Below are 25817 nucleotides of genomic sequence, written 5' to 3'. Positions count from 1 at the left end.
TGAGATAAATGAATGAATAAGAAGTCTGCTGACTGGGATTTAACTGAGGGAAAACCCAGGGCTCAAATTCCAAAGTGAGGAAACACAAGACTCCAAACACTCCCCATTGTTCCACTTCCTTCAACTGAGCCCTAGCACGTCTTGCTTCCACTTCGTCCCTCCCTCTCTGCCTCCCATCCTTCCTCCTTTTGTCCTGTTTTCAGGGAGGTTCACTGGCACCTGCTCTGTGCCAGCTCTGGGCTGGGTACTGCATGATGGGTCACATTCCCACCCACTCTGCTCCCCAATGCACCCCCAGTGCCCTGACCTCACACAGGGCCCCAGTCTTTCCTTGGTCGCCCTCAAGTCACATCGATCTTGCAGTCACCCACCAGCACCCCTTCTCTGTGGGCCTTCGTTGTGACTGAGCCCTGAGGCCAGAATGCCCTGGGAAAGAGAAATGAAGGATTCAGCCAAGGTCACACATTGGCTAACACATTTGTCCTGCTAGGAGCCAAAGTTCTAGAGTTCTTCTATACAGTAAGTTTTTCATAAAATGAATGACAACAACCTGGTCTTTTCAGGTTTTTTGTTTGTAGTCACAGGAGTCTCATAAGCTGATTATGACCCTGGACTCCTTCCTCGCTTCCTCTGAGCTTCAGATTCAAATAAACATTTGGTCCTCAAGATCCCTTCCAGTTCTAAACTTTCTGTAACCTCCAGGACATGAATCCACCCAGGCTCGGTAGCCGCCATAATGAATCAAACCTCACCCCTTGGGGCTCATCTCCCAGCGACAAAAGAATGTCCTCAAGTCCGTCACTCCAAGGGTAGGGGGGAGGGTGTGGTCCAGCTGAGCCAGGGTCTGCCAGGACTGTCTCTGCGAGCGAGGGATCCCTTTTGCTGAGTCTGCAGAGAGAAGTGGAGTGGCCTGCCTCCTAGTGAAACGGGTGCTGTTTTGCAGGAAAAAACCACAGGGTGAGCTGTGAGATTGTGCGAGAAAGCTTTGGGGTACTATGAGAGAGTGAGGGTTTATCATGCTTGAGAACAAAGTTTAGGAAGGTGGGGGTGGGAGGAGAGACTGGATCCCTTCCCAGCACTGTCAGTCATAAGCGTGATTTCAGAGATGAGGTAATGAGTTGGATGCAGAGGAGAGCATAGGAAGGGGCGAAGACTTGAGCAATTTCCCTGGGCCTGCTCTTCTTCCTCAGAGGTGCGGGGGGTTATGGTTCACCCAGAGTAGATCTGCTGACCCACTTGTGGGGGTCCTGGGACTCCAGGGCCAGAGAGGAAGCCCTGCAGCATTTTCTCTTCTGCTGTTCTGTTCTCCCTGCCTTCTATGAGTTTCCAGCACATGCTCAAATCATCCCCTCCATTTCTGGCTCTCCAGGCAGTTCAGGATCAAAACTAACTCTACATTCTCTCTCCACCAAGTTATCCCTGCCAATAGGATTCGTGGGACGGCAGCTCAGTGAGGGGCAGGCGGCTGTGTGGGTGTTCAGATTCCCCAGCCCTCCCCCAGCAGGGAGTGAGCCTACTGCAGAAGCTTCGCCCTGAGCACAGCCTCTGTCTGCATCAGCCACAAACAGCTTCCCTCACACCTCGAGAGGAAGTGTTAATGAGGAGAGGGGTGGGGAGGGGTTGCGCCTGCCTGCGGTTGTAACAGTTTGCTCCTTTTGGCTCGGGGGACTGAGGAGCTTATGGAGGAACACGCCTGCTCCAGGGTAAGGCGGTTAACGCTAATAAAGAATGCATATAAGTTTGTACCGGGCAACTAACAGAAAGTGCCCAGTGCAAGCATTTCTATAGCAAAGACCCCTCCAGGAGTGCAGTTGTCAGAATGGCGACAAACACCCTGCCCCACAGGTCAAGGCTAGCCTTGGTGCTACAGAAACTGGAGGGCTAAGGTTTGCCTCACCCCTAAGGAGGAGCCAGCCCCTGCCTTTGCATTCAGGTCCAAAGCAAAGCGCCTCCCACTTGTTTCCCCAAGTGGGAAGGGATGCAATAAACCCCCTGGCTTGCTCAGGAGGTGACCAAGCCCTGGACCGAAGAGAGGCAGAGGCTCCGGCCATCCACAGCCTTCCCCAGGAGCAGAGAGAAGGATTTCCTTGTCCAGCTCCACCCCTGGAATCCGGTGCAGGCACCCTTCCCCTGACTCCCGTGTCACATACCTGCCCTTTCCTATGGCACATTCTGTGGGCAGAAGAGGAGAGAGATCCTGGAGGCCCCCTTCCAGAAAGCAGAGCCATAAATGCTTGTTCAGAACCTACTACGTGCAGACCCAGTGTCAGCACTAAAATAACAAGGCAGCAGAGAATGCAGAGAAGAATAAAGTCATAGGCCCTGCCCATAAGGAGCTGTGTGAGCCAAGTAGAAAAAGCAGCTGAGAGTAATAAAGGCAATGCCTGAGAAGTCCTCACTGGCAGCGGTGGTCCTTGCAGCCAGGGACGGTGGGAGGGAGGGCTTGGTTAGCCACCGGTTTTTGTTTTGCTGAGGGGACATGATAAGGGAGGAGACTGGAACTCACCGGTTGAGAGGCCGAGGAGGAAAAGATTGGGAAGAAGGAAAAGTCTGGGAAAACAGAGAGATGTTGAAATGGGACTTAGGGGAAATTTTGTCCCACAGGCACTATGTCAAGCTGTCCTCAACTTCCCATAAAACCTTTCCTAACACCCACATGTCTGTCCATTTTTTTGGAGATGAATTAATGTCGGGGCCCCAGTAATGGATTGAGGCTGGCTCAGCTGGCAGGGCTGGGGTGGCCGAAGGGGTTCATACACTCCCAGGTTACAGCAGGAAGTGGTGCCCAAGTTCCCAGATGGGGCTGTGGCTGGCGGCTCTGTCAGCTGGGAAGGGGGTGCTTTGCTGGGCCTGGAATCATGGCTTGGAGAGAAGGGGAAGGCTCTGAGGGTAGGGAGACCCCAAGAAAAAGTGTAAGATGATGTGAAACTTACGGAAAGCCTCAAACCCTGGTCAAGTGAAAGGATTTATTGGGGGTGGGGGGAGGCGAGAGTGGCTAGGACATGGGTCCCTGATTCTAATGTCTTCCAGCCCCTGTATCAGTGAATTTGACCTACCTCACAAAAGAGCAGGGTAGATTATTTATCATGTCTCACTTAGGCTGATAAATAGCACCCCACCCCTAACCTTGACAGGGCTCCTGCCTCCAGTCCCTCCCTCCCTTCAATGTGTCTTCCACATACACTGACACTAGAATAATCCTATAAAAGCCCCGCTCTCATAGTTTCATTTTTATTTAAAGTCCTTCAATGACTCCTCATCACCCACCCACCAGAACTAGTCTAACTCCTAAGCAGGGCACACAGCACGTAATCAGGCCCTGTACATCTTTCCAGCATGATCCGTAGTCACTTCCCCCTCGACCCTCACACTCTGTCACACTGAACTACACATAGTCTAACACAACTTGCTTTTCACACCTCAGGGCCTTTGCATATACATCCTCCACTTTGCCTGGAGTGCTTTCCCCAGCTCAACTTCCAACATTCCAGAAGCCCACTGTGACCTTCTCTTCCTGTTACTGTATTTCCACAGTACCCTGTGTACAACACTAGGCTGTACACCCACGTTGTGTCATTACCATGATCGTCATCTGCATATGTGTCTATGCCTAGTGAAAGGACAGGACCCGGCTGTATTCTTTGCAGCCCAGCACCTAGCACAGGGCCTAGCTCATTGCTGGCATTCAGAAAATGTTCACTGAATGACTGAATTTGCAACTCAAAAGGGCCCACATAAAAGACGCCCTGTTGGGGAGTCTGTCTAGCTGACAAAGAACCTCGTTTCTCTGAGAACTGCCCCAGATGCCAACTGGACCATAGGTGGACATCTGAGCTGAGCTGGGCCAAATAGATTCCCTCTCAGGAAAGTGGAATTGGTTCGAAGAGAAGCAAGTTTGTTTCTGGAACTGCAACACGTAAACTTTGGAGTGTAAACTTTGTGGGGCATGCATATGCCACCATTCAAACTGGACAGTAGAGAAAGTCACTCCTTAAAGAAAGAAAATAAGGTGGCCAGGTAGAGGATTTCAGATGGCTTTCTGATCCCCAAGTCCAGCCCTCTCCTGGGAGCATGAAAGATTCCTGTCCCTGCTTCTGGGAGACATCTCTGTTTACTAATAACCTATCCTCTACTTTGTAGCTGAGCTTCACAGGATTTCTGTTCCTTACACAGTCTGGACCACGCAGGTCAGGCCTTTGCTTTTGGCAGAGTTGCTTGTGGTTTCTTTTCTTCAAAAACCTTTTATTTTAATACATAAATGACATTCAGGCATAGATTAGACCTTAAATCACCATACATATGCAGAACCGGCTACGTAATTTACAGGGCCCAATGAAAAATGAAAATGTGGCATCTTTTGTTCAAAAAGTACAATTAAAGGTACTAAACTATAAAGGTTTTTCCTTTCTTCTACAGTCTCTCTTTTTACTTGTCACGGTGTTTATTTCCTATTTAATGTCTAAGTAAAATTTAAGTCATTAGCATGAATTTTATCACTTATCTTTATATTGTGTAATGCCCATATGGAGAATCACTGAAATTACACAATCTGTATTTCTTGCTTTTCCTAGAAAAATGTATCAAGCTGGCCGGAAGTGAGGAACCCAAGTCCGCCCAGGCACTGAGCTGTCAGATGGACAACTCTGTCAGGGACCGGGACACTTTACAGAACAAGTGCAGACCCTCATGAGTTCCTGAAGTTCTCGCCCTGAGACTCAGTCCCAGCAAGCATGATAACTGCTGGGTCCTCCTTCCCACCAGCCCCCAGATCAATGTGTTAAGCCCTGGCTGGGGTCAAGGAAGTCAAGCCAGGCCTCTCCCATTTTAGTAGCCTGCACGATCCAACTCACAGCAGACAGGTGATCCCCAGGGTCTTTAAACCTCCACACTGGGATGTGCTCAATACCTGGTGGGTGAGAGAGTCATCTGCTGAATATGCCATGAAGCTGCCAGCCTGGGGCAGAGATGGTCACCATTATGCCCAGCCCTGAGAGTGCAGAGCAGGCACACCCGACCCTGCCTCTCCCTGCATGCACACCAGGCTTTCCCAGGGCCAGAGGGCAGCAATGTTCACAGGGTGAGGGAGGGGAAGGCTGAGTCTTTGGGCACCAGGGAGCTGGGAAGTGGGTGACCAGGAACCCACTGCAAGGAGGTGGGTAGGCTTTGGGAGTTGGTACCATGCATGAGCCAAGGCTCAAGCTCCTGGTGCACGCTCCAAAGTCCTATTGGGCTTCACTTACGAAATACATCCAAAGACGAAATTAAGAATTATGGGGCCGTGGCTACAGAGCATTAGATCCTAAGCACTGGGTTCCTCTGAAGGTGAAGCCCTGTGTGACTGCTCCAGTCATATGCCCATGAAGTTGGCCCTATACACATGAGGAAGATCTCTAAACCTCATTAAATGACATAAGTAACAGGAAGCTGAAACAAAAGAAGGAAAACATACTTCACATACATATTAAAGAAATTTGAGCACTCAGACCCAGAGGCCAAGGATACCATTCACATCTCACCCGGAGGACGAGTTAAAGAGCAGACATCTTTCCTCCCAGGCTGCAAAGCTGACCAGAAGCTGGGGTATATATGGATGAACTGGAATTGGATTTCTGAGCATTAAGTTAGGCTTTATTCCAAAGTGACTTTAGCTGTTCAAAGGGTATTTAATGAAAGTAGATAGACTAATATCAGAGCAACAAAGAGGAGGAAACATTACTAGTTTCCTTTGCCCTAATAACTTATGCTTTTATGGCTTAAGCAGTTCAACAAGAGCTGCACTTCCCAGAGGGTTAGATAAAAAACTTCCTGTTGGCGTTGGCTCCAAACAAGGCCTTTCGTATTTCCGGCATCTTTTGCTGGGCTAAGAGGTCCAGCCGACTTTCCAGGGTATTGGAAACCTTTATTCTCTGATTGCCACTGTAGACCTCCACACCTCCAGCTGCCATCATGGCCAGGTGCACCTCTTGATCAACTCGGACTTCCACACGTTTTTGGGAGACTGATATGTAATCAGGGATGGCTTTTTGCACCGCAGCCTCCACCAGGAGGAGGTCCTGTGGCCTGCAGCGTACAATCACCACGGGCTCCAGCAGCCGGAGCAGTCCCTGGAGCACTAGCTGATCGAGCAGCCCCTGATAGATTTCTGGGTCTGCTACAACCCTGCTGAGTCTCAGCTTCGCCTCATTCAGCAACTCTGAGATGAGGTCATCTCGAGCCCTCAGGACTTTCAGCCTTGCCTGATTCTTTATGGTAGACATCTGGATTTTCTTCTGCTGCTCTATCTGCTTCTCCTTCTTCTCATAATACTCCATAATCTTCAGTCGTTGGGTTTGCACGAGGCGTCCTTTCTCAATGTTGAACTCTTCCTCTGCCTTGGCATCTATTTCTTCTGCCTTCTCATTGGCTTCCTGCTCAATGAAAGCCATCATGTGCTTAATCTGCTTCTGCACATCGACATCACTCAGGGCCATGGCTGCTTCTGGAAAGGGAGTTGGAGCGAGAACTGGTGGACCCTCTGGTTCCCTTGATTTAGGGCAGAGTTTCAGGAGTGTCTCCAGAGCTCCACTTCCTTAGCTGTGGAGTGATAAGGGGAGGAAAGAGAGAGTCAGAGCCAAAGGGAAGGCTCATGGAGACCATCTATCCACTGTTCATTTCACAGATGAAGAAACGGAGGCCCAGAGCGGGAAAGCAACCTGTCCAAGGTCATACCCTGGAAGAACAGAGACTTGAGCCCAGGTTCCTGGAGTTCCACCTCTACTACACTCATCACCTTTTTGTCACCAAATAATATTGAGACAATTAGGACAGACCTAGTCAAGAAGTTTTCTAGTTGGTGATGGCTTAATACTCAGATAGCAAGCTGATGAAATGGAAATGCCAAATTAACAAAGAAATGAAAAACGGAGGCACATTTTGGGTTGAAGAGGGCTGGGGAGAGTCATAAGAAACTCGTGATCAGACAGGATTCAATCCAGGAAGACTACCTGGAGGCAGAGAGATTTCAAGAGACCTCAGGTGATACAAACAGGCAGAATACTGGTAGGCAGATAGTGGCATCTTGGAAAGAACTGGGAGGTAGGAGGGGTTGAAGGTAGTCTCTTCACTGGAAGTGGTTTCCAAACCTAGATGCATATCTGAACCATCTGGGGAAACTTTCAGAAATATAACTTCCCAGGCCCCACTCCAGACTATTGAGTTAGAATCTCTGCCAGTATGGTCTTGGAATCCATATCTTAAAAGGGCTCCCTGCAATGCCTCACAAGCTCAAGAAAATAATACATGAACAAAATAAGACTAGCAACAAAGAGATATGAAATATTAAAAAGAAGCAAACAGAAATTTTGGAGCTAAAGAATATAATCACTGAAATGAAAAATTCTCTAGAGGGGGTTCCAAAGCAGATGTGATTATGGAGAAAAAAGAATCAGCAAACTCAGTGACAGGTCATTTGAAATTATCCAGTCAGAAAAGCAAATAAGAAAAAGAGTGAAGAAAACCTAAGGGACATATGGGATACCATCAAGTGGATCAACATCTGCATTATGGGAGTCCCAAAAGGTGAAGAGAGAGGCCATATATGAAAAGCCCACAGCTGACATCATACTCAGCAGTGAAAAACTGAAAGCTTTTCCTCTAAGATCAGGAACAAGGCAAGGACGCCCACTCCTGCCACTTTTAGTCAACATAATATTGGAAGTCCTAGCTATGGCAATTAGTAAAAAAAAAAAGGAAGAAAGAAAAGGCAATCAAATTGGAAAGAAAGAAGTAAAATTATCTTTATTCCAAGATGACATAATTTTATATCTAGAAAACCCTAACAATTCCACAAAAAACTTAGATAAACGAATTCAGCAAAGTTGCAGGATACAAAATCAAGTATCTAAAAATCAGTTGCTCTTCTATACACTAACAATGAACAATAGGAAAAGCAAATTAAGAAAACAATCCCATTTACAATATCATCAGAAAGAACAAAATACTAGGAATAAACTTGACCAAGGAAGCTAAATACTTGTATATTAAAAACTATAAAGCACTGCTGAAAGAAATTAAAGACACAAATAAATGGGAAAATATCCCATGATCATGAATTGGAAGACAAAGATCCTAAAGATCTAAAATTCAACGCTCTCCCTATAAAAGTCCCAAAGGTATTTTTTTAAGAAATAGAAAAAAAAATGCAAAAATTCATAGGGAACCACAAAAGGGCTGGAATAGCCAAAACAATCTTGAAAGAGAAGAAAGCTAGAGGCCTCATACTCCTGGCTTCAAAACATATTACAAAGCTACAGTAATCAAAACAGTATGGTACTGGCATAAGGAGAGGCATATAGACTAATGGAACAGAATAGAGAGCCTAGAAATAAATCCACACATACACAATAACATGATCTTCAACAAGGGTGCCAACACTACACAATGGGGAAAAGATAGTCTCTTCAACAAATGGTGTTGGGAAAACTGAATATCCACATGCAAAAGGATGAAATTGGACCCTTATCTTAGACCATACACAGAAATCAACTCAAAATGGATTAGACTTAAACTTAAGACCTAAAACTATAAAACTCCTAGAAAAACATGTAGGAGAAAGGCTTCATGGTATTGGTCTTGGCAATGATTTCTCGGCAGGAAAAAGCACAAGCAACACAAGCGAAATAGACAAATGGGACTATATCAAACTCAAAATCTGCACAGCAAAGGAAACAATCAGTACAGTGATAAGACAGCCTACGGAATGGGAGAGAATATTTGCAAATCATATACCTGATAAGGGGTTAATATCCAAAATACGTAAGGAACTCCCACAACTCAACAGTAAAAAAAAAGAAAAAGAAAAGAAAAAGAAAAAACAATTAAAAATGAACAAAGGATTTAAATAGACGTTTCTCTAAAGAAGACATACAAATGAAAAAATGACATACAAATGAAAAGACATACAGATGAAAAAATGCTCAACATCACTAAGCCGCAGGGAACTGCAAATCAAAATCATAATGAGATATCACCTTACACCTGTTGGGATGGCCATTATCCAAAAAAAGAAAAAAAGAAGCAAAAAATAACAAATGTCAGTGAGGATGTGGAGAACTTGGAACCTTGTACACTGTGAGACTGTAGAATGGTGTAGCAGCTACGGAAAACAGTATGGAGATTCTTCAAAAAATCAAAACTAGAACTACCACATTACCCAGCAATCCCACCTCTGGGTATTTATCTAAAAGAATTGAAAAAAGGATCTCAAAGAGATATTTTCTCTCCCATGTTCACTGCATCATTATTCACTATAGCCAAGAGGCAAAAACAACCCGTGTCCATTGATTGTTGAGTGGATAAAGAAAATTTTGTATATACATACAAGGGAATATTATTCTGCCTTAAATATGACAAGGAAATCCCGTCCCATGCTTCATCATGGATGAACCTAGAGGACAGTATGCTAAATGAAAAAAATCAGTCACAGGACAAATACTGCGTGATTACACTTAAATGAGCTGTCTAAAATTCATTGCAGCAGAAAGTAGAATGGTGGCTGCCAGGGGCTAAGGAAAGGGGGAAATGGGGAGTTGCTATACAATGGGTTTAGAGTTTCTGTCATGCAAGATGAAAAAGTTCTAGAAATCGGCGGTGGAACAATGTGCATATAGTTAACAATACTGTCCTGTACAATCAAAAAATTTGTTAAGAGGGTAGATTTCATGTTATATTTTTTTTTACCATAATTAAAAAAAAAAAAGATAGAATGCTGTCTAGAAAGATGTACCGCTCACCAGGCTTGGTGGAAAAACAGCCCCGTGTTTGTGACAAAGACCAAGTCTTTGGCTTCAACCTTACAAACTGTCATTGGAAATTAAAAAGAAAATTATTTAGCCCACCTATTCCCCATTATTTTAGGATGTAATGTTTTTAAAACTGCACTTTTGTATATAGAGCAAAACATTCTCTGCTCCTAAATAAGACGAGTCAATTAAATGATTAAGGAAAAAATGTTCCCTAGGTAACCCAGCTGGTCGCCAGCTTCAGGAGCCACTGTGAATGAAAGCAGAGAGACTGGGAAATCCAGGAAGCCCCAGGTTCTGTGTGTAGAGGGAAAAATGTACCAGATGAACTCTTACCAGTCCCCTGCCAAGGGCTGGCCTTTGCTCTGGCGCCGGGTGTCTGCACACGGAATGTGGAACTTGGAACGCACGCTGGAACCTGGCACTGCTGCTTCCTTCTCTCCGCAGACGACCCTTGCAGTCTGACCAGGCAGCTTGAATCCAAAGAGCCAGGCTGTCACTGGGGAAGGCTGGCCAAGTCTGTGGGAGGAGGCCAAGAGGGATTTCCTTGGCACACAGGCCGTGGCCGGGGGCTACCCTTGCATGCTCGGAATCTCAATTAAGTTGGCACATGGTGGGCTTTAGCTCCAGGGTGGGCGCACCTTAACCAAGTCATCAGAAGTGGATACATGTGTGAACCCAGGCAGCCAGTTTATTAATTTACGAATGAAAAATACAGCTGTCAGCTTGGCAGATCATGGCCTTCTTTCCCTGTATGTGAGTCGTATGAGAAGCCAAGCCCAAATATTGTTTAATGAGAAACCAGAGCAAGCAAAATTTGCCAGATGGTCTTTAAGAAAAGGGTCACAATGACCACAGGGGCTGGTGTGCTCTGGTCGGTGAGGGAGGACATCCTCTCCAGGCCCAGACAGGGCTATGGGCTCTGGAGGCAGACTGCTGGAATTCAGATCCTACTTCTGCTTTTATCATTTGTATGACTTTGGGAAAGCAGCTCGCCCCTCGAGGCCTCAGTTTCTTCACTGTATAATGGAAATAATAATAGCATCCACGTTATAGGATTATTGTGAGGATTAAGTGAAAGTAGTAAATGTTTAGCATAAGCTAGGCACACAGCTCATCTTCATGCTTCGTACTTATCACTATCATCATTACTACTACTGTTATGATTATTAGCAGCTCTCTCCTGCTATAGGCCTCATTCCTCATCATAGTCACTCTCTGTGTGTACAGAGTATTTAGAACTGATTTGATTTCCGCTCCCTAAAGTAAGTGGAAATGCATCCCAATCTTGCCTCCTTGTGTTAAACTTAGTGACCTGCCTGGAATTGCGGCACCTCCTGGCCCTTCAGGGCACCTTTACACAGTCTCGGATGGCCAGCCACATCCTTTGTGACCGTGGGTGACATCCTCAAATTCTAAGGCCCTTGAGGAAGAGGGGTGGAGTCATCTCACAGCCGGTCACACTTCACTGTCCCTGAATCTCCAGTCCTGGGTTCTCGTGCCCCCTCCATGCGCACCCACGCCTAAACAGCTTCTCGGTGCAGGGACTGGAAGGCAGCTGCAGGGCGGGGCAGGGTTAGAAGTCAGGGATTGAGCAAGTGTCTCTGCAGGAATGCGGGTGCCTGTGTAATGTGTCTCGCAGATGTAACTTCCAGTCTGTCTGGAATGGGGATTATGAGCCCACATGGGCCTGTGGCTTGAGCAAAACAACAAAATCAACCTAGAAATGTGAAACGCACACATCTGCTCTTGCACAAGGGTGCAGACCCCTCCATTCCGATGAGGCAGGCTTGTGCTATAAGTGGCGTCCACCTTGCCCACGTTTGGGGCTGGGGGCAGCATCTGGGGTTTTCCAAGCCAGTCTTACTGCCATAAACTATGCAGTGCCAGGGTCTCTTCATTGCCCCCAAAACACATCAGGCTCAGCCCACCTAACAGTTTCTGCTCATACTGTTCTCTCGGCTAAAATGCCCTCCTCTGCTTCTCCGCACTTACCCTGCCCATATTTTCAGGCTCCGTTTGAGTCCTACCACCTCCTTGACCTCTGGACTCCTCTTCAAAATCATGACAGCGTGGCCTATTTTCCAGATATAATTTAGAGCTGGAGTCGGTGTCTTTTGTTGCTCCAGTTACTTTGCTTTCTCCAGGAAATTCCTTGAGGACAAGAATCTCCCTCTCTAGCAGAGGCTGGACGCAGACAGACATTGGTTAAACACGGACTGACTGGATTAAGGGCTTGGGGGAGGGGGAGAGGGCTCTCTTTTCTTGTCTTTTTTATTGTGAAATACAACTCAGAAAAGTGTATAGAATGGAAATGTGTGGCTTAATGAATTATTATGAGGCAAATAACGTGTAACCACCACCCAAGTCAAGCAGAGAACATTACCAGCACCCCAGAAGCCCCTCCTGATGACCTTGGGGACACAGATGTTTCAACACTGATGACTTTGTATTTGTCGGCATGGGAGGGTCCTTAGACGAAGTGTGAGCTTCAACATCTCTCTTCTGGGGCCCTCGCCTCTGTGAGCCTGTGTGAACCCCAGGGAAGTGCAGGATCCACAGTGCCACGGTGGGGGCAAGGGGCGTGGGGTGGTGCAGGAGTGCTTGATGGGCAAAATGTGTCTGTCAGACTGGAGCCTGGACCAGACCCTGAAGCAACTGTTTTTCACTCCAGCTAGGATTTGTGAGCAAGTCTGAGGGCAGACGTGTCTGGGTGTGGGCTCCCTACTGGTAGCTAAAAGAGAAGCAACCCCAAACCTGGGCCTCCAGACTCTTACAGATTGCAGAACGAGGAAGGGAAGGGGTTTTCCAGAGCTTGGAGCATGGGGGAACTGGCAGGGCCCAGGAAGTGGGTGAGGAAATTTAGAATAATAATGACTCCTTTGGGGGATTTCAAATACTGAAATGCGGGAAGGGGGCATCCCCTTTTTCATCTTTCAACAAGTATTTGTTGAACACCTACCATGTGCCAGGCACTGTATATGCACTGGAGATAGAGCAGGAATGAGGCAGACACCAGCCCCGCCGCCCAAACCCGCGATGCAATGGGGGAGAGGAACCGGTGAGCAGGTAATCACACTCGAGTGTGGTGTGTTAGGAAGCAGCAGTTTCAAGGAAGCTACGTAAATGAAGGGATCCAATCCCTCAGCCCCTTCCAGACTTGTCGTGAACTCTTATAATGTATTGTCCTGCAGACAGGTAAACCGTGTAGTGGGGCGTTTGAGACATACCATCAGTGACAACAGCTGTCTTCACTTGGAGACAGGTCACTTGGAAAAGGTAGCAAGTTGGTAGTATTCATTAAGGAGAATTTATCCAAACAGACAAGAATCGATCACGTCTTTATGGACACCAGACTCGCTAAGCAACGCCTTAGTGTTTCCAGAGAGGACCTTGGTTCAGAAATGTGGAAAGGTACCTGGAACCCCAAATGGGATGGGGTAAGAACCAGGAAAGGCCACCAGCTGAGCGGCTGCAGGCTTCACTGGAGAAGTGTCCTGTGGGCAAGGGGTCACTCTGGGAGGGAGGAGGAAAGATGGGCACTGAAGGGTGGACCATTTCGATAAGCAGACAGGAAGTGAAACAGTCCAGATGGGGGAATGCTGTGGGCAAGGCATAGTGGTGGGCATGTGCAGGAGGTCTGGGTGCAGGGAGGTGACTGGGCTGGCAGCAGCAGACAGGCCTGCAGTGGCAGTGGGCATGAGCACTGTCTAGAAAGATGGTTGGAGTTGAACTGGGGAAGGTTGAAAATGTCAGACTGAGATTGGGGCAACAGGCAAAGGACACCCATCAAAGGCGTCTGAGCAGGGTTGTAACTTGGCCAAACCTGGGATTAGGAAGATTACCCTGGTGATGGCAGAGGCAAGAGAGTCTGGCTATAAGCCAAATGCCAGGTCGAGACTGTGCATGGCTGAGGGCCTGGACAAGAACAGAAGAACGGAGGCTTTGGGATGGAAGGAGATGTGGCACAAGAGGCAGCAGGTTTGATGACTCAGGGTCTGACCCTGGCAGCACCTGCTGCAGCTCCGATCACAAGGCCCAGCAGCTCAGCCCACGGAGAGGATGTGGCAAAGCAGGCACACTACGCACCCTGCTCCCTGCAGAGCAAGCTAGTGAGAGAGAAGCAAGAGCCAGAGGGTTCATTTGGTCTGGAAGTGAAAGGAGACACCCAAAGAGAAAATCAGAAGTGCTCATAAAGCTTTCTCTCTGTTTCAGTGCTGATGAGTAAGGGGCCACATACAGTTTTATTCCAAGAACTCCACCCCGAGTGGCAAAGCAGGCTTGGGACAGAGCAGGAGAAAGTGAATGCTACAGGGGCCAGGCAGGTCATGTAAAAGAGAGAACCAGGCAGAGTAAGAAACGTTTCTCCCCAAATAATTTACATTAAGAATTCACATCTTAAATTCTTCTCAAACATCTGCAGGAAAGTCACTTGAAAGCGATCAGGTTCTTCTCAAGAGCAATTTCCTTCAAAGTTGCATGCTAAAAGATTTTCAGTGGTGGTTTCCCCAAAAAGAAAAGCCCTTTGGCTCTGTCCTTGTCCAAGGCCCAGGCCTCTGCCGCCATAGGAAATGTGGACTTGGGGTCATAAAATTCCATATTTTAGAGAAGCTGGAAAACCCATTTTAAAAGTAAAATCCATCTATTATTTTTCTTTGCTAGTTTTATTGTGGTAAAATATACATAACATAAATTTTAACCACTAAGTAATGTTCAGTGGCATTAAGTACATTTACACTGTTGTGCAACCATCACCAACATCCATCTCTAGAACTTTTTCATCTTCCCCAACTGAAATCTGTACCCATTAAACACTAACTCCCCATTCCCCCTCCCCCCAGCCCCTGGCAACCACTGTTCTACTTTGTGTCTCTATGAGTTGGACTATTCTAAGAATCTCAGAGAAGTGGACTCATTCAATATTTGTCCTTTGTGACTGGCTGATTTCACTTAGCATGATGTCTTCAAGATTCATCCAGGGGCCAGCCCCGTGGCCAAGTGGTTAAGTTCACTCAGCTTTGGCGGCCCAGGGTTTCGCTAGTTTGGATCCTGGGCGCGGACATGGCACCACTCATCAGGCCACACTGAGGCGGCATCCCACATGCCACAACTAGAAGGACCCACAACTAAAATATACAACTATGTACTGGGAGGATTTGGGGAGAAAAAGCACCAAAAAAAAAAAAAAAGATTCATCCATGTTGTAGCATGTGTCAGAATTTCCTTCCTTTATAAGGCTGAATAACATTTTGTTGAATGTATATATCATATTTTGTTCATTTATTGATGGACATTTGGGTTGTTTCCATCTTTGGCTATTGCAAATAATGCTGCTATGAAAGCAGGGGTACAAATATCTGTTGGAGTACCTGCTTTCATTTCTTGTGGGTGTATACCTAGAAGTGGAATTGCTAGATCATATGGCAATAAATTTTTGAGGAACTGCCATACCATTTTCCACAGCGCCTACACCATTTTGCAATTTCACTAGCAGTGTACAACAGCTCCAATTTCTCCACATCATCATCAATTCTTGTTATTTTCTGGGTTTTTCTGATAATAGCCATCCTAATGGGCATGAAGTGGGATCTCATTGTGGTTTTGATTTGCATTTCCCTTACAATTAGTGATGTTAAGCATCTTTTTCATGTGCCTATTGGCCATTTGCATATCTTCTTTAGAGAAATGCCTATTCAGGTCCTTTGCTCCTGTTTTAATCAGGTTGTTCCTTCTTTATTGTTGTTGAATTGTAGGTGTTCTTTATCCCTCTGTGGTCCTGAGCACTCACCTCCAACTGCAAGCCAGGTAGCCACCCAGCAAACAGAATCCTACAGTGGGGTTTTTCAAAGAGTGAGTCATGAAACCAAATGGAATAGAAAATGCAGAGTTCATTACGGGTAGTAAGGTTGAGTATTGTGTTGTCAAACTCTTCTTTGTTATATATACATGTACACATGTATATATATGTATAATACATATAACATGTATGTACGTACATATGCATACATTCTGATTCACAAGGAAAAATGTGTTTGTAACTGTGATTTGCGGTGAGAAACATCTGAGAAGCACTGCCCGCAAATTAACTGAATCCACCTTCCTCAGAAAGCAAGTAAGCAAACAACTATTGTTACTCAAGCAGACCCTTGGAAGATCTCACTCAATCCACTTATCAAAGTATTCACCTGAAAAATAGACCTCTTCTAAGGTAGGGATGGGGGTGGATGGGAGTGGTCTGAGATTCTGGCTACATGATGTATAAGCAGTTTATATGGCTAATATTCATTGACTGTGCCCCATGTGCTGGGTTGTAACGGGATGTCATGGGAAGGTAAGTATTCCGCCGAGGCAGGACTCACTTTTCCCCCTTCATGCCAGGGGGCCCCTGAGGGTAGGAACCAGGCTGTCCCTGAAATAGGAAGTCTCTCTCTTGGCCTCGGATGTCTCCTTGGGCAGCAGCTTGGTGTGCTGAGAAAAGCGTTGCACTTGGCATCAGAGGTTCAGGTTTCAGTCCTGATGTCAATCACAGGCTGGGCAATCTGCATAAGGCTCAAAATCTGCCTGAATTCCATCAGGATAAAGACACAAAGCCTCATCTGTAAAACAGGGATGTTAATGAGGAGTTCCGCAGCCCTCTCAGTGGAGCTTTGAAAGCCAAAGAGTGAACAAGCTTTGTAAAGTGCTAGGTGAATGTCAGACGTTGTCGTGCACAAAACACACTGCCTCTCATCCTGCCCTTCCTAGAACCACACTTCTGGAGCTGCCCATGTGGAGACAGACCCAGGATAGAGGTCAGAACCCCAGGAAGCCTCCAGCGGGACTGAGGGTGGGTATGAGGTCAGTGAGGAGCCCCAGGACACAAGCTCTTCAGAAAGAGCTGGCCGGCCAAGCCTCCAGCCTGTGAGCCGTGGGCAGGGACAGCCCCAAGAGAGCACAGATGCTCTGCTTGCTCGGGAACACACAGTTCTCAGCTCAGGGGATGCATTCAGATGCCAAATGCTGCTTTAATATTGACTTAACTCTCACTGTGATAGGTCCTGGCTGACCTCACTTCTGCTGAGAGACATAGCTCAATCCCTGACACGGGGAAGGTTCTGTTTGCAAGGAAGAGAATGTATCAATCCAACTCTGTCCCTCATCATGCTAGGGACTTCCATGATGACCTCATTGGGGAAAGTACTATTTCTGACTCTCCCTGTGCACTCATCTTAACACTTCCCACAGAGTCCAGTACAAAGCAGTTGCTTAATAATAATAATTTGTTGGACCTATGCATGAGTGGATGAGTGGTGAGGAAATTATTTCCCCTACAGGCTGTCACAAATTTAGGGATTTGCAACCCTCTATCCGTGGAAAGAGAGAGGAATGTGCTGCCTCAGAGGGACACCTCCTCCTGTCCTGCCTACATTCCTGGAACACAGAGCTCAATAAAAACTTTAAAAATGTAAGTTATTAAATGAATTTGCCAAGGCTCCTCTGGTTGAATCTGTTCTACTCAGAGAGGTGACTTGAAGGTGCAGGCAGGGTCCCGAGATCCTAACACAACCCCCAATCAGGGATGACACTCAGCATAATGAATGGCTAACCAATCAGAGCAGTCCTGCCTCAGTTGGAACAGGGTCCTGAAGGCCCCTAGCTCTGCCAGGCATCAACCCTTTAGATCTTGAATAGGAGGTCAGATGGAGCCAAGGAAAGGCCTGGGATGACGGGGTCACCCAGGGAGGTTCAGGGCAGGGAGCATTTACCAGCCAATATGAAATTATTTCAGTATTTTTACAATCTGTTTGGCCACATTATTGCAATGGGCTTGTGAAGTTTAGCCCTATGGCATCTGCTGAAAGTTCCCACCTTTAACTGAGGGTCTCAGGAAGGCACAGTTTAGGATACACTTACTGTGTTTCTTCTTTTGTGTTATTTCATTAGTCTTTTTCTCTCTGTGCTTTAGTTTGAGCAGTTTTTGTTGCTATATCTTCAATGTCTCAGACATTTTCTTCTACAATGTCCAATCTGCTGTTAAGCCCAGCCAGGGAGTTTCTCATTTCAGGCATCGTATTCTTCAACTCTAGAAGTTTAATTTGGTTCTTTTTTCTATTTTCCATTCCCCTCTTCCCTGCCATTATGTTAAGTCTGCAATTTTCAGCTTCTGTAAGGGATGACCTTTTCTTCCCAGCAAGACTCACAAAGTGGAAGATTCCTCAAATTCAAAACGTGGTTGTGATGCTCAGTGGCCAAAACATCCACTATGCAGGAACAACCATGAGTGAATCTTGGATGGTTTTCTGGCACTCTTAGTACTGAAGCTCGGAGTAAAATCACTAATTTCATTTCTGGAAGAGGGATCTATGATCCAGCCTTCTTCAGAGCTTATGGGAGGGAGCCACTCCCAGATCACATGAGTATTTCATACCAGCAACCTCTAAGGAAGTGTCTTTTTCTATAGTTCAGCAATGGGTGGCAATGCCTTCAGTATGATGATTGATCTCCTGACCTCAGGTGGCAGTTGAAAACAGTTAGAAATGTAGATGGGAAAACATTATTAAAGGTGCTTGAGCCAAAATTCTCAAAGGCTCGGGCATACTTCTGACTTTCTGGAATGTAATGAACTGGAAAAAGGGATTTAGATGCATTCTAGAACCATAACCAGAAATGAAAACCAAGTGAATCAATCTTATTGGATTTATTTATCATTCTGATCATTAAGGATCATTGACCTTTAAGAAATTGCTGCAGTTTTTAAGCCGTTAATACCTTAGCCAAAAAAAATTGTGCAATGTACATTACATCGGAGCCTTAGGAGAAAAGGATGCAGAGGGAAGGTTTCACTGGTGGGAAGGGAAAGAGGAATCAGTATGGCATATGGCATGATGCTATGAGGGTGGGCCAGGTGGAGTCTGGGAAGGAGGAGAGCTCTGGGGAGTGAAGAGGCTGTGGTCTGAAGGTCCTGCATGTGTGGAGGAAAGAAGCAAAACAGAAGAGCAGGGCGGACCAGGTGAAAGGATGATAACCATTTTACCTCCTTACCTGTAATTCTAAGCACGTGGTTAGGTGGGGGAGAAGGGTGCCTACTACAGGCCAGGAATTAGGGATTCAGAGTGAGCGTGGATTCATGTATTGACAAACCAACTGACGGAAACTTGGAACAAATCATGGATTTGACCTGGATCCTTCTCACCTCCCTCTTCCCTTGAAATTTGCTTCTCTCCTGAAGTGGGGCGGCCTAGGAACTTTGACTGGTGAGCAACAACCTAAATGTAATGGATATTGCTGGTTGCCTCCCCAGCGTACACTCCCCCGAGACCTATCAGCCACTGTGTAGGAACCATAGAATCTGAGTAGGAGTAAAATTCTGGTCTTGGAGTGTGCCCTGATTGGCCCAATCTGGATAGTCCCAACTCCTAGTCACAGTGATGGTTTCAGAGACGGGGAATAGCCCAGGCCTAAGGCCACAATCATTTGGCATTCTGCTGGCCACCATGATTGGTTCAGGGATAAACAAAATTGATCTGATCAGAGGAAGTCCAAGATTTTTGTTCAATGAGTGGGTCAAGAGAAACTCCCTCTCCTCTTGGGCAGTGTGGTGTATGGGTGGTGATGCCTAGACCTGGTAAAACCATTTTCTTTCAGGAGAGAAGGCAACCTAAGTAAGAAGTTGACCCAGAGAGAAGAGAAAAACCAAGAGAAGTGCAGAAAAAATACAGCCAGAGTTTTGATCAAGCCATGCCTGAAGCTTGATCTACTTCTGGATGTTTCCATTAAAGAAGCCCATATACTTCCTTTGCTGCTGAAGACAGTTCGGGTTGACTTTTCTATTACTTGCAACCCAAAGCCTCCTAGCCATGACAACAAGTGATCTATTGGAATCCATTTCTACATTTCTAGGGTAGATGTGGGAAGACACAAACAAAATGACATAAAAATAAATAGATTTTAGAACCGTACTGTCCTTCTGGAGTTCTACTCTCAGCTTGATTTAGACAGTTGGTTGCATGGTTAGGAACCAACAGGAGATGGGAAAGATTTAAAAAGTGAGGAAGAAGTCCAAAGAAAAAGTAGGGAGGATAAAAATAGAAGAGATTAAGAGGGAAAAAAGAGGGAGAAGGTCTGTGAATCATAACGTAGAATCCTCAGGGTCACCGCAGATCTTCCCCAGGCTGTGCGACCAAGTCCTGTGGAGTCTGTCGTCGAAACATCCCTAACACCCAGCCTCCTCTTTGTGTTCACCATCACGCTTGCTTCAGACCTTCATGACCTCCTGCCTCTTCACTCTCTCTGCCTTCACTGTCATCCCCTCCAAATCCATCTTCTGCACTGCTCCCGGAGTGATCTCAAACGACAGCCCCAAACTTGTCACTTTCCTACTGAAAAACTTCTGGTGCCTCCTCTATGTGGAACACGGGAAATACCGTAAGCTTTGAAGACAGATCATTCTGAGACCTGGCTCTGCCACTTACCTGCCCAAAATAGGGCAAATTTCTTAATCTCTCTGCATATCACCTATCTCAACTTTAGTGAGAATACTGCAATAGTTAGGATTCCTTTGGTTACCAGTGACAGAAAACTAACCAAAACCCGCTATGCAAAAAGGAGGGGGGACTTATTAACACAAGTGACCAACTGAAAAACAGTAGCACAACAGGGTCTCAGGGCTAGCGACAAGCAAGAACTCGCAAATAGCCTGTGTTATCTCTGCCTTTTGGGGGAAGGTGGGTTGGGGGGTTTATCACTCCATTTTTGCTTCACTCTGCATTTTAGCTTCATTTTCTTGGATTGGCTATTTCATCAATGGCAGAAACATGAAACATGAATGGCCAACAGCTTCCAGCCTCACATCTTCCAGGTCAGTTAGTAAAAGAGGGGAGAATCCTGTTTTGAACCCCAAATTCAAAGCTTTCAGGAAGGGCTCTGACTGTCCCATCTTGGATCAGATGCCCACCCAGGGCTAATCAACAGGAGTCAGGGGCAGGCTGAGTAAGAAGATGGCAGCTTCCATCTAAACCACATGACCACAGAGATTAAGTTAGAAAGAACATCTAGCAGAAGCAAATGGTACTGCTCTGCTTAGACAAACCAATAGATATTCTCTACAAATTTTATCTTGGATGGTTGTTCTTGGGGTGAAATAAGACGGCCTACAAAATATGAGCGTCAAGCACCCAGGACAGGGCCTGAGCACGGTATATTCCACAATACACAGCAGCTGCTCTGCAAGTCTTATGTCCTCCCTTCATCACATCCTCACTTCCAGAGCCTCTGTTTACCTAGATATTGCCGTTGTCTTTTGCGAAGTAGAAAAAGGGCCCCCTCTCTGAGTGGATGCAGCCCTATGGGCACAGGTTTGACAAAAAGAAGTCACATCTGTAATAAGAAAAAAGTGCCCCTTCTTCCAATGAACACTGCCTTGAGCCAGGGTCATGACTTTGTGGGTATCACATGAGCCCAAGATTTCTCCCTTCAACTTTGTACAGTGCACAGACTGCCCAGCCTGGGAGGGGTCCTGCACGCTTCTTAACAAGGCTTTCAGAGGCCCACCACCTGGCTGCATTACACAGTTCCCAATTAAATACAAATCAGTTCCCTCGCACCACTAATCCCGCACTATGTCCACCCAAATGGCTCGCCCTTCCCAAGGATTTGTGTGCTGTCCTTTTGCCCTGGTGTGGGGCTCTTTCTCAGGCATTCTTATCTTATTCCTTCAGCCTCTTAAGCCCCAGGCCGATGACATCCTTCTACAAGTCCTTCCTCAGCACACCCAGAGTAGGTACTGACAGCCTCCTCTACACTTCCAGAAGCCTGTTCTTTATCCTCTACCACAGCACTGATCACATTATGTAGTAATTACCTGTTTGCTCACCAGTTCCTTTCCACCTCCCCCTCCAGCGGCTGCGGCTTTCCAACTCTTTGCGCCCTACGCAGGAATAAAGGCTGGCATCTGGTAGACATCAATAGTGCTTCTTAAATGAAATACTGGATGAATCAATGAAGAGTAGGAAGGAGAGGAAAAAGAGGAGAAGGCTAAGTAGAGATTTCTCTGTTCTGACACAGACCTGTGTGTGTTTTGACATTTGCAGTTGACACAAAAGGAGAAAAGCAAGCACAGAGCTTATAGGATGCTTAGAAACAAAGTTACTTCCTGTACCTCAAATCTCTGAAATTTGAGAACTCTGGGGGTTTTTTTGCTTTGTTTTTTACCAGTTGAGGCATTATCTTCTTTGCCCATAGGAAAGTGAGCATGGGCTGACCTGGGCCACCCAGGATAATTGCCCCCTCCCATTCCACATGCACGCTGGTGGAATCAGCCCAGAGCTCTAAGTAATCCTGGCAGTCCATTTCGGCTTCTCTATGGGCCAAAGGGATGAGGTCACCATCATCAATGAAGTCACTACTGCATGATTCATCCAACGTCAGTTCCCCACTTGGACTGCTCTGACATTCCCAGAGCTTCTCCCAGAGTACCCAGAACTTGGGGTCTTTGTCATTTTTCAGGGTTCTGGAGCTGATCCTCCAGCTGCCTGGGTCCCAAGTAAATGTCTGCCCCTCTGAGAAGTAGTGTAAGAACTGGGAGAGCTGAGTCCTGAAGAGGGGAAGCCTCAGAGAATCCTCCATCCTCCAGGCCTGGGACAGACCTCATCATCCTTCCTAAAGGCCTTGCCCATGTCTCCAGCAACTGCCTCTCCCCTCGTCCCAAAGCTTTTACCAGGATCTCTCAGGACATATTCCAAAAGGCCCTAGAGTCTTCAAGGCTGAGACCTCATCTCACCCTTACCAATGAGCTCAGTTCACAGAGGAGAAAGCTGGGGGCCAGAGAAGAGAAGTGGCGGGCTCAAGGTAATGCCCTCTCCTAGCTGAGTGCATTCCGGGAGCTCCTTAGCCTCTTCTGATAGACTCTCCTTTCAGAATATTAGTCCCAGCAAATGCTACCTGAAGAAATGGTCCAGTAGACAAAGGAGGCAGTCTTCCTTTCTTCCTCTCTAAGAGAAAGGGGCAGAGACTGGCCTTGAACCAAGATCTGACTTCAAGGCACTGTATTGCCTTCTTAAACCTGTCATTCAGTACATACAAAGTATCTTCCAGCTTCACTGCATAATCTAAAGCAGCGGGCAATGCAAACACCCACACTCAGACCCAAATGGAGCGGTCTGGTGAGATGTTCCGGGCGACGCCACAAAGAACTTCCGATAATCCGGGAAGTCTTCCCAAGACAATGGAAATTGATTTCGGGTTTGAGAGTTGAAGCCTGGGAAGTGAGGCATGGGGACACAACACTGAGCATTTCCCAAAGCGCACTTCAAGGCCTTGAATGCCTGATAACCACTTCACCTCGCTGTGTCTGTTTGCTTACTTACAACGTAAGGGGGATCTAAGGCGATGGTCCAGTTGACCTCTGCGCTGCTTCTCAACACAGCATTTTCTAATCCTGAGAATCGATGACAGGAAGCGCTTTATCTCATGGCAGCAAAGCGGAGGTTGGGGGGAGGCTTGAGGTGTCAGCGTGGAGTGTACCCATTCTCTCCTGCCCCTCTGCCCCAGTGCCTAATGTTCAAAACAGCACTGTTGGCCAGTGAACGCGACTTGGCCAGACGCTGTTTCAAGCTTTGCCCGGGCAGGGGGCAGGGGTTGCCACCTGGATCACAGGCCAAGTCCTAGAGGGAGAATGTACCACTCCTCAGAGATCACAACCTAACATCTTCGAGGGGCACACAGGACTACAAGGGGGTCTCGGAGAATGTCGCCTCCAGGGGGAGCACAGGTACACTGGCTGCACCAGAGCCGGCAGAGTCTCTCGTTTCTGCTTGGTTGGGGGGTGCTTCAGTGGTTCGAGATGTTGTAACTCCCTTAGTCACCAGTTCATAGTAAATGATTCAAGCTCGTGCTGTGCACGGCATTGGTTGGTGGTGGTGGGAGGGGGGACCAAGTAATACGGCAGAAGTCCCCACTTTCCAGCTCAGGGACCACCACCATCCCTCCCCCATCACCCCGCGCGCCTTAAAAAATTTTTCTTTTTTAACCCTTGGCCTTTTTTCCTTTCCGATTTCTAGTTCTGTTGTGCACTTAAAGGCCGATAGGATGGATCCTGCCTTCCGGGTGGAGTTTAAATACATATGTATAATTTTGCATGACTATTGCGTCATCGTTGGAGTCGTCGTGGTTCCCCAAGAGGCCTCCTCGTCTTCTCACAGCATCGGGGCCTTTGGACGCTTCCGGCCGCTGCGGGTACTTTCGCGAGGAGCCCTCGGCTCCTCCCGACCGCTTCCCTGGCGGCCCCCTCCCCCAGCCTCCTCTTCCTCCTCCCCCCTCCTCCTCGGCTCCTCCTCCTCGCCCCCTCCCCTGCCCTCGCGGGGAGTCGAGCCAGGGCGAGCCGGCCGGGCCGAGCGGCGGCCGCGGGCGGGGAGCCGGGCGCAGGAGCCGGCGGGCGGGCGGGCGGGCGGGGGCGCGGGGCGGGCGGCCGGCTCGGGGGAGGCGCCTGGGCCTGCCCTCCTCCGGAGCGGAGCCGGGAGGGGGCCCCGGCGGGCGCGGGGCGGGGAGAGCCGCCTGGCCCCTCCCCTCTGCTGCCCTCCCCAAAGTTGCCGTCTCCCCCGGGGCCGGACGGTCTTATGATCCAGCGGATCCTCCTGGGGAGGCTGGGCCGGGGAGAGGGCGCGGGCGCAGAGCGGCGGGGGCAGCGGGCGGGCGCGGCGACCCGGGCCTGGGCGGGGATCCGGGCAGCGACCGAGGCGGCGGCAGCGCCCCGGGCCTGCCGCCCCCTCCCCTCGGGCGGGGGTCACCGCTGCATGGGGCCGGGGGGCCGGCCCTGCTGCGCGGAGCGGCGGCGGCGGACCCCCCAGGCGGGCTGGGGCTGAGCCCGGGGCCGGGGCGGGGGCTCCGGGGGGACCATGCCCGGAGGCCGGCCGGCTGCAGCATGGCTCACGGGCCCGGCGCGCTGATGCTCAAGTGCGTGGTGGTCGGCGACGGGGCGGTGGGCAAGACGTGCCTACTCATGAGCTATGCCAACGACGCCTTCCCGGAGGAGTACGTGCCCACCGTCTTCGACCACTACGCAGGTAAGCCTCGGAACTGCTGACTAAGGGGCCGCTCCCCGGGCCGGGAACTTTAGAGCAACTTTGGCGGAGCCCCCTCTCCGCCTTCCCGGAGCGCGCTCCCCACCCCTCCCCGGCCGCACCCTCCGCCAGGCGCCGGTTCTACCCCCAGGCTCTGCCTCTGGCCATCCCCTTCGCCTGCAGATCCGACCCCTCTTCCTATCCCCCTTCCCCGCCTGCGCCCAGTCCCGGCTCCCCGCACTTCCCAACCCCCTCGGCGCCCTGGGCCGACCTCCTTGACCTTCCCACAGCCGCTTCCCCTACTGCCCCAAGTCCCCGGGGGAAGCATGTAGTGGGACCGGGCGAAACGTGGCTACGGGACTCGGGAGAGGGGAGTGGGCAACTGGGGGCCACCTCGCACCCCGACCTCACGCCGCTTCACGGTGAGCTCGGCGCAAGGGAAAAGGGGTGACATGTCCTGGGGAGCGCCTGTCTGCCTCCGGCTGGGTTGGGGCAGGAGGGTCCTGGTAGGGAGCGAAATTGCCTCAGAGCCTGGATAATTGTGAGCTTCTCTCCCCGCCCCCACTTCTGCCCTTGCAGTCAGCGTCACCGTAGGGGGCAAGCAGTACCTCCTGGGACTCTATGACACGGCCGGACAGGTGAGTGTCTTGACCCCTGGCCGACCCCTTCTCCCTTTCGCCAATACCGGGCGGCTGCAAGGGGCCTTTGGAAACTGGCTGCAACGGGCCTTTGGAAACTGAGGCATCTAGGAGGGAGGGTGTGTCTGCGAGAGGCCCCTCTGGCTCAAGTCTTTATTTCTTTTTTCAAGTCAGCAAATCAGGAAAAGGATTAAAAAAAAAAAAAAAAACCCAACAACAAACGCAGCCCAGCCCACCCCATGTGAACCCCTGGGCTGTGAAAGTTTTTGCCTGTGTGTGCCTTCTGCATGGTGCCTGATGTGCAGGTCCCAACTCCTGTTGCAAAGTGGCAGCGGCCAATCGTGAAGCACCCTTATTTTTAGTTG

The 25817-nt window shown here is 48.4% G+C and overlaps 2 protein-coding genes across 3 annotated transcripts in view; one reads left to right on the top strand and one right to left on the bottom strand.

The window, feature by feature from the left end:
- Window positions 1-5606: 5606 nt before the first annotated feature.
- Window positions 5607-11924, bottom strand: ATP6V1E2 (ATPase H+ transporting V1 subunit E2). Its single transcript, XM_008541485.2, has 3 exons — window positions 11775-11924; window positions 10116-10298; window positions 5607-6573 (listed from the first exon to the last, which is right to left on the bottom strand). Exon 3 carries the CDS (start codon window positions 6468-6470, stop codon window positions 5790-5792), a length of 681 nt encoding a protein of 226 aa, XP_008539707.1. The 5' UTR covers window positions 6471-6573; window positions 10116-10298; window positions 11775-11924; the 3' UTR covers window positions 5607-5789.
- Window positions 11925-24247: 12323 nt separating this feature from the next.
- RHOQ (ras homolog family member Q) overlaps window positions 24248-25817 on the top strand; it is a 38869-nt gene continuing 37299 nt past the window's right edge. The window contains exons 1-2 of one of the 2 annotated variants that reach the window (XM_008541481.2): window positions 24248-24817; window positions 25394-25452. In XM_008541481.2, coding sequence (XP_008539703.1) covers window positions 24676-24817; window positions 25394-25452 — 201 coding nt within the window. In that variant the 5' untranslated portion in view covers window positions 24248-24675. The remainder of the gene's footprint in view (window positions 24818-25393; window positions 25453-25817) is intronic. The other variant, XM_070573978.1, reaches the window with a different exon arrangement.

Source organism: Equus przewalskii, chromosome 14 (assembly GCF_037783145.1).
Source record: "Equus przewalskii isolate Varuska chromosome 14, EquPr2, whole genome shotgun sequence".
Classification (NCBI taxonomy): Eukaryota; Metazoa; Chordata; class Mammalia; order Perissodactyla; family Equidae; genus Equus; species Equus przewalskii.
The sequence above is the reverse complement of the archived record's forward strand: the minus strand, read 5'-3'. Positions and strand labels throughout refer to the sequence as shown.

Excerpts from the sequence above, each read along its gene's own strand:
- ATP6V1E2 (XM_008541485.2), bottom strand. The coding sequence starts at position 6,470 with ATGGCCCTGAGTGATGTCGATGTGCAGAAGCAGATTAAGCACATGATG.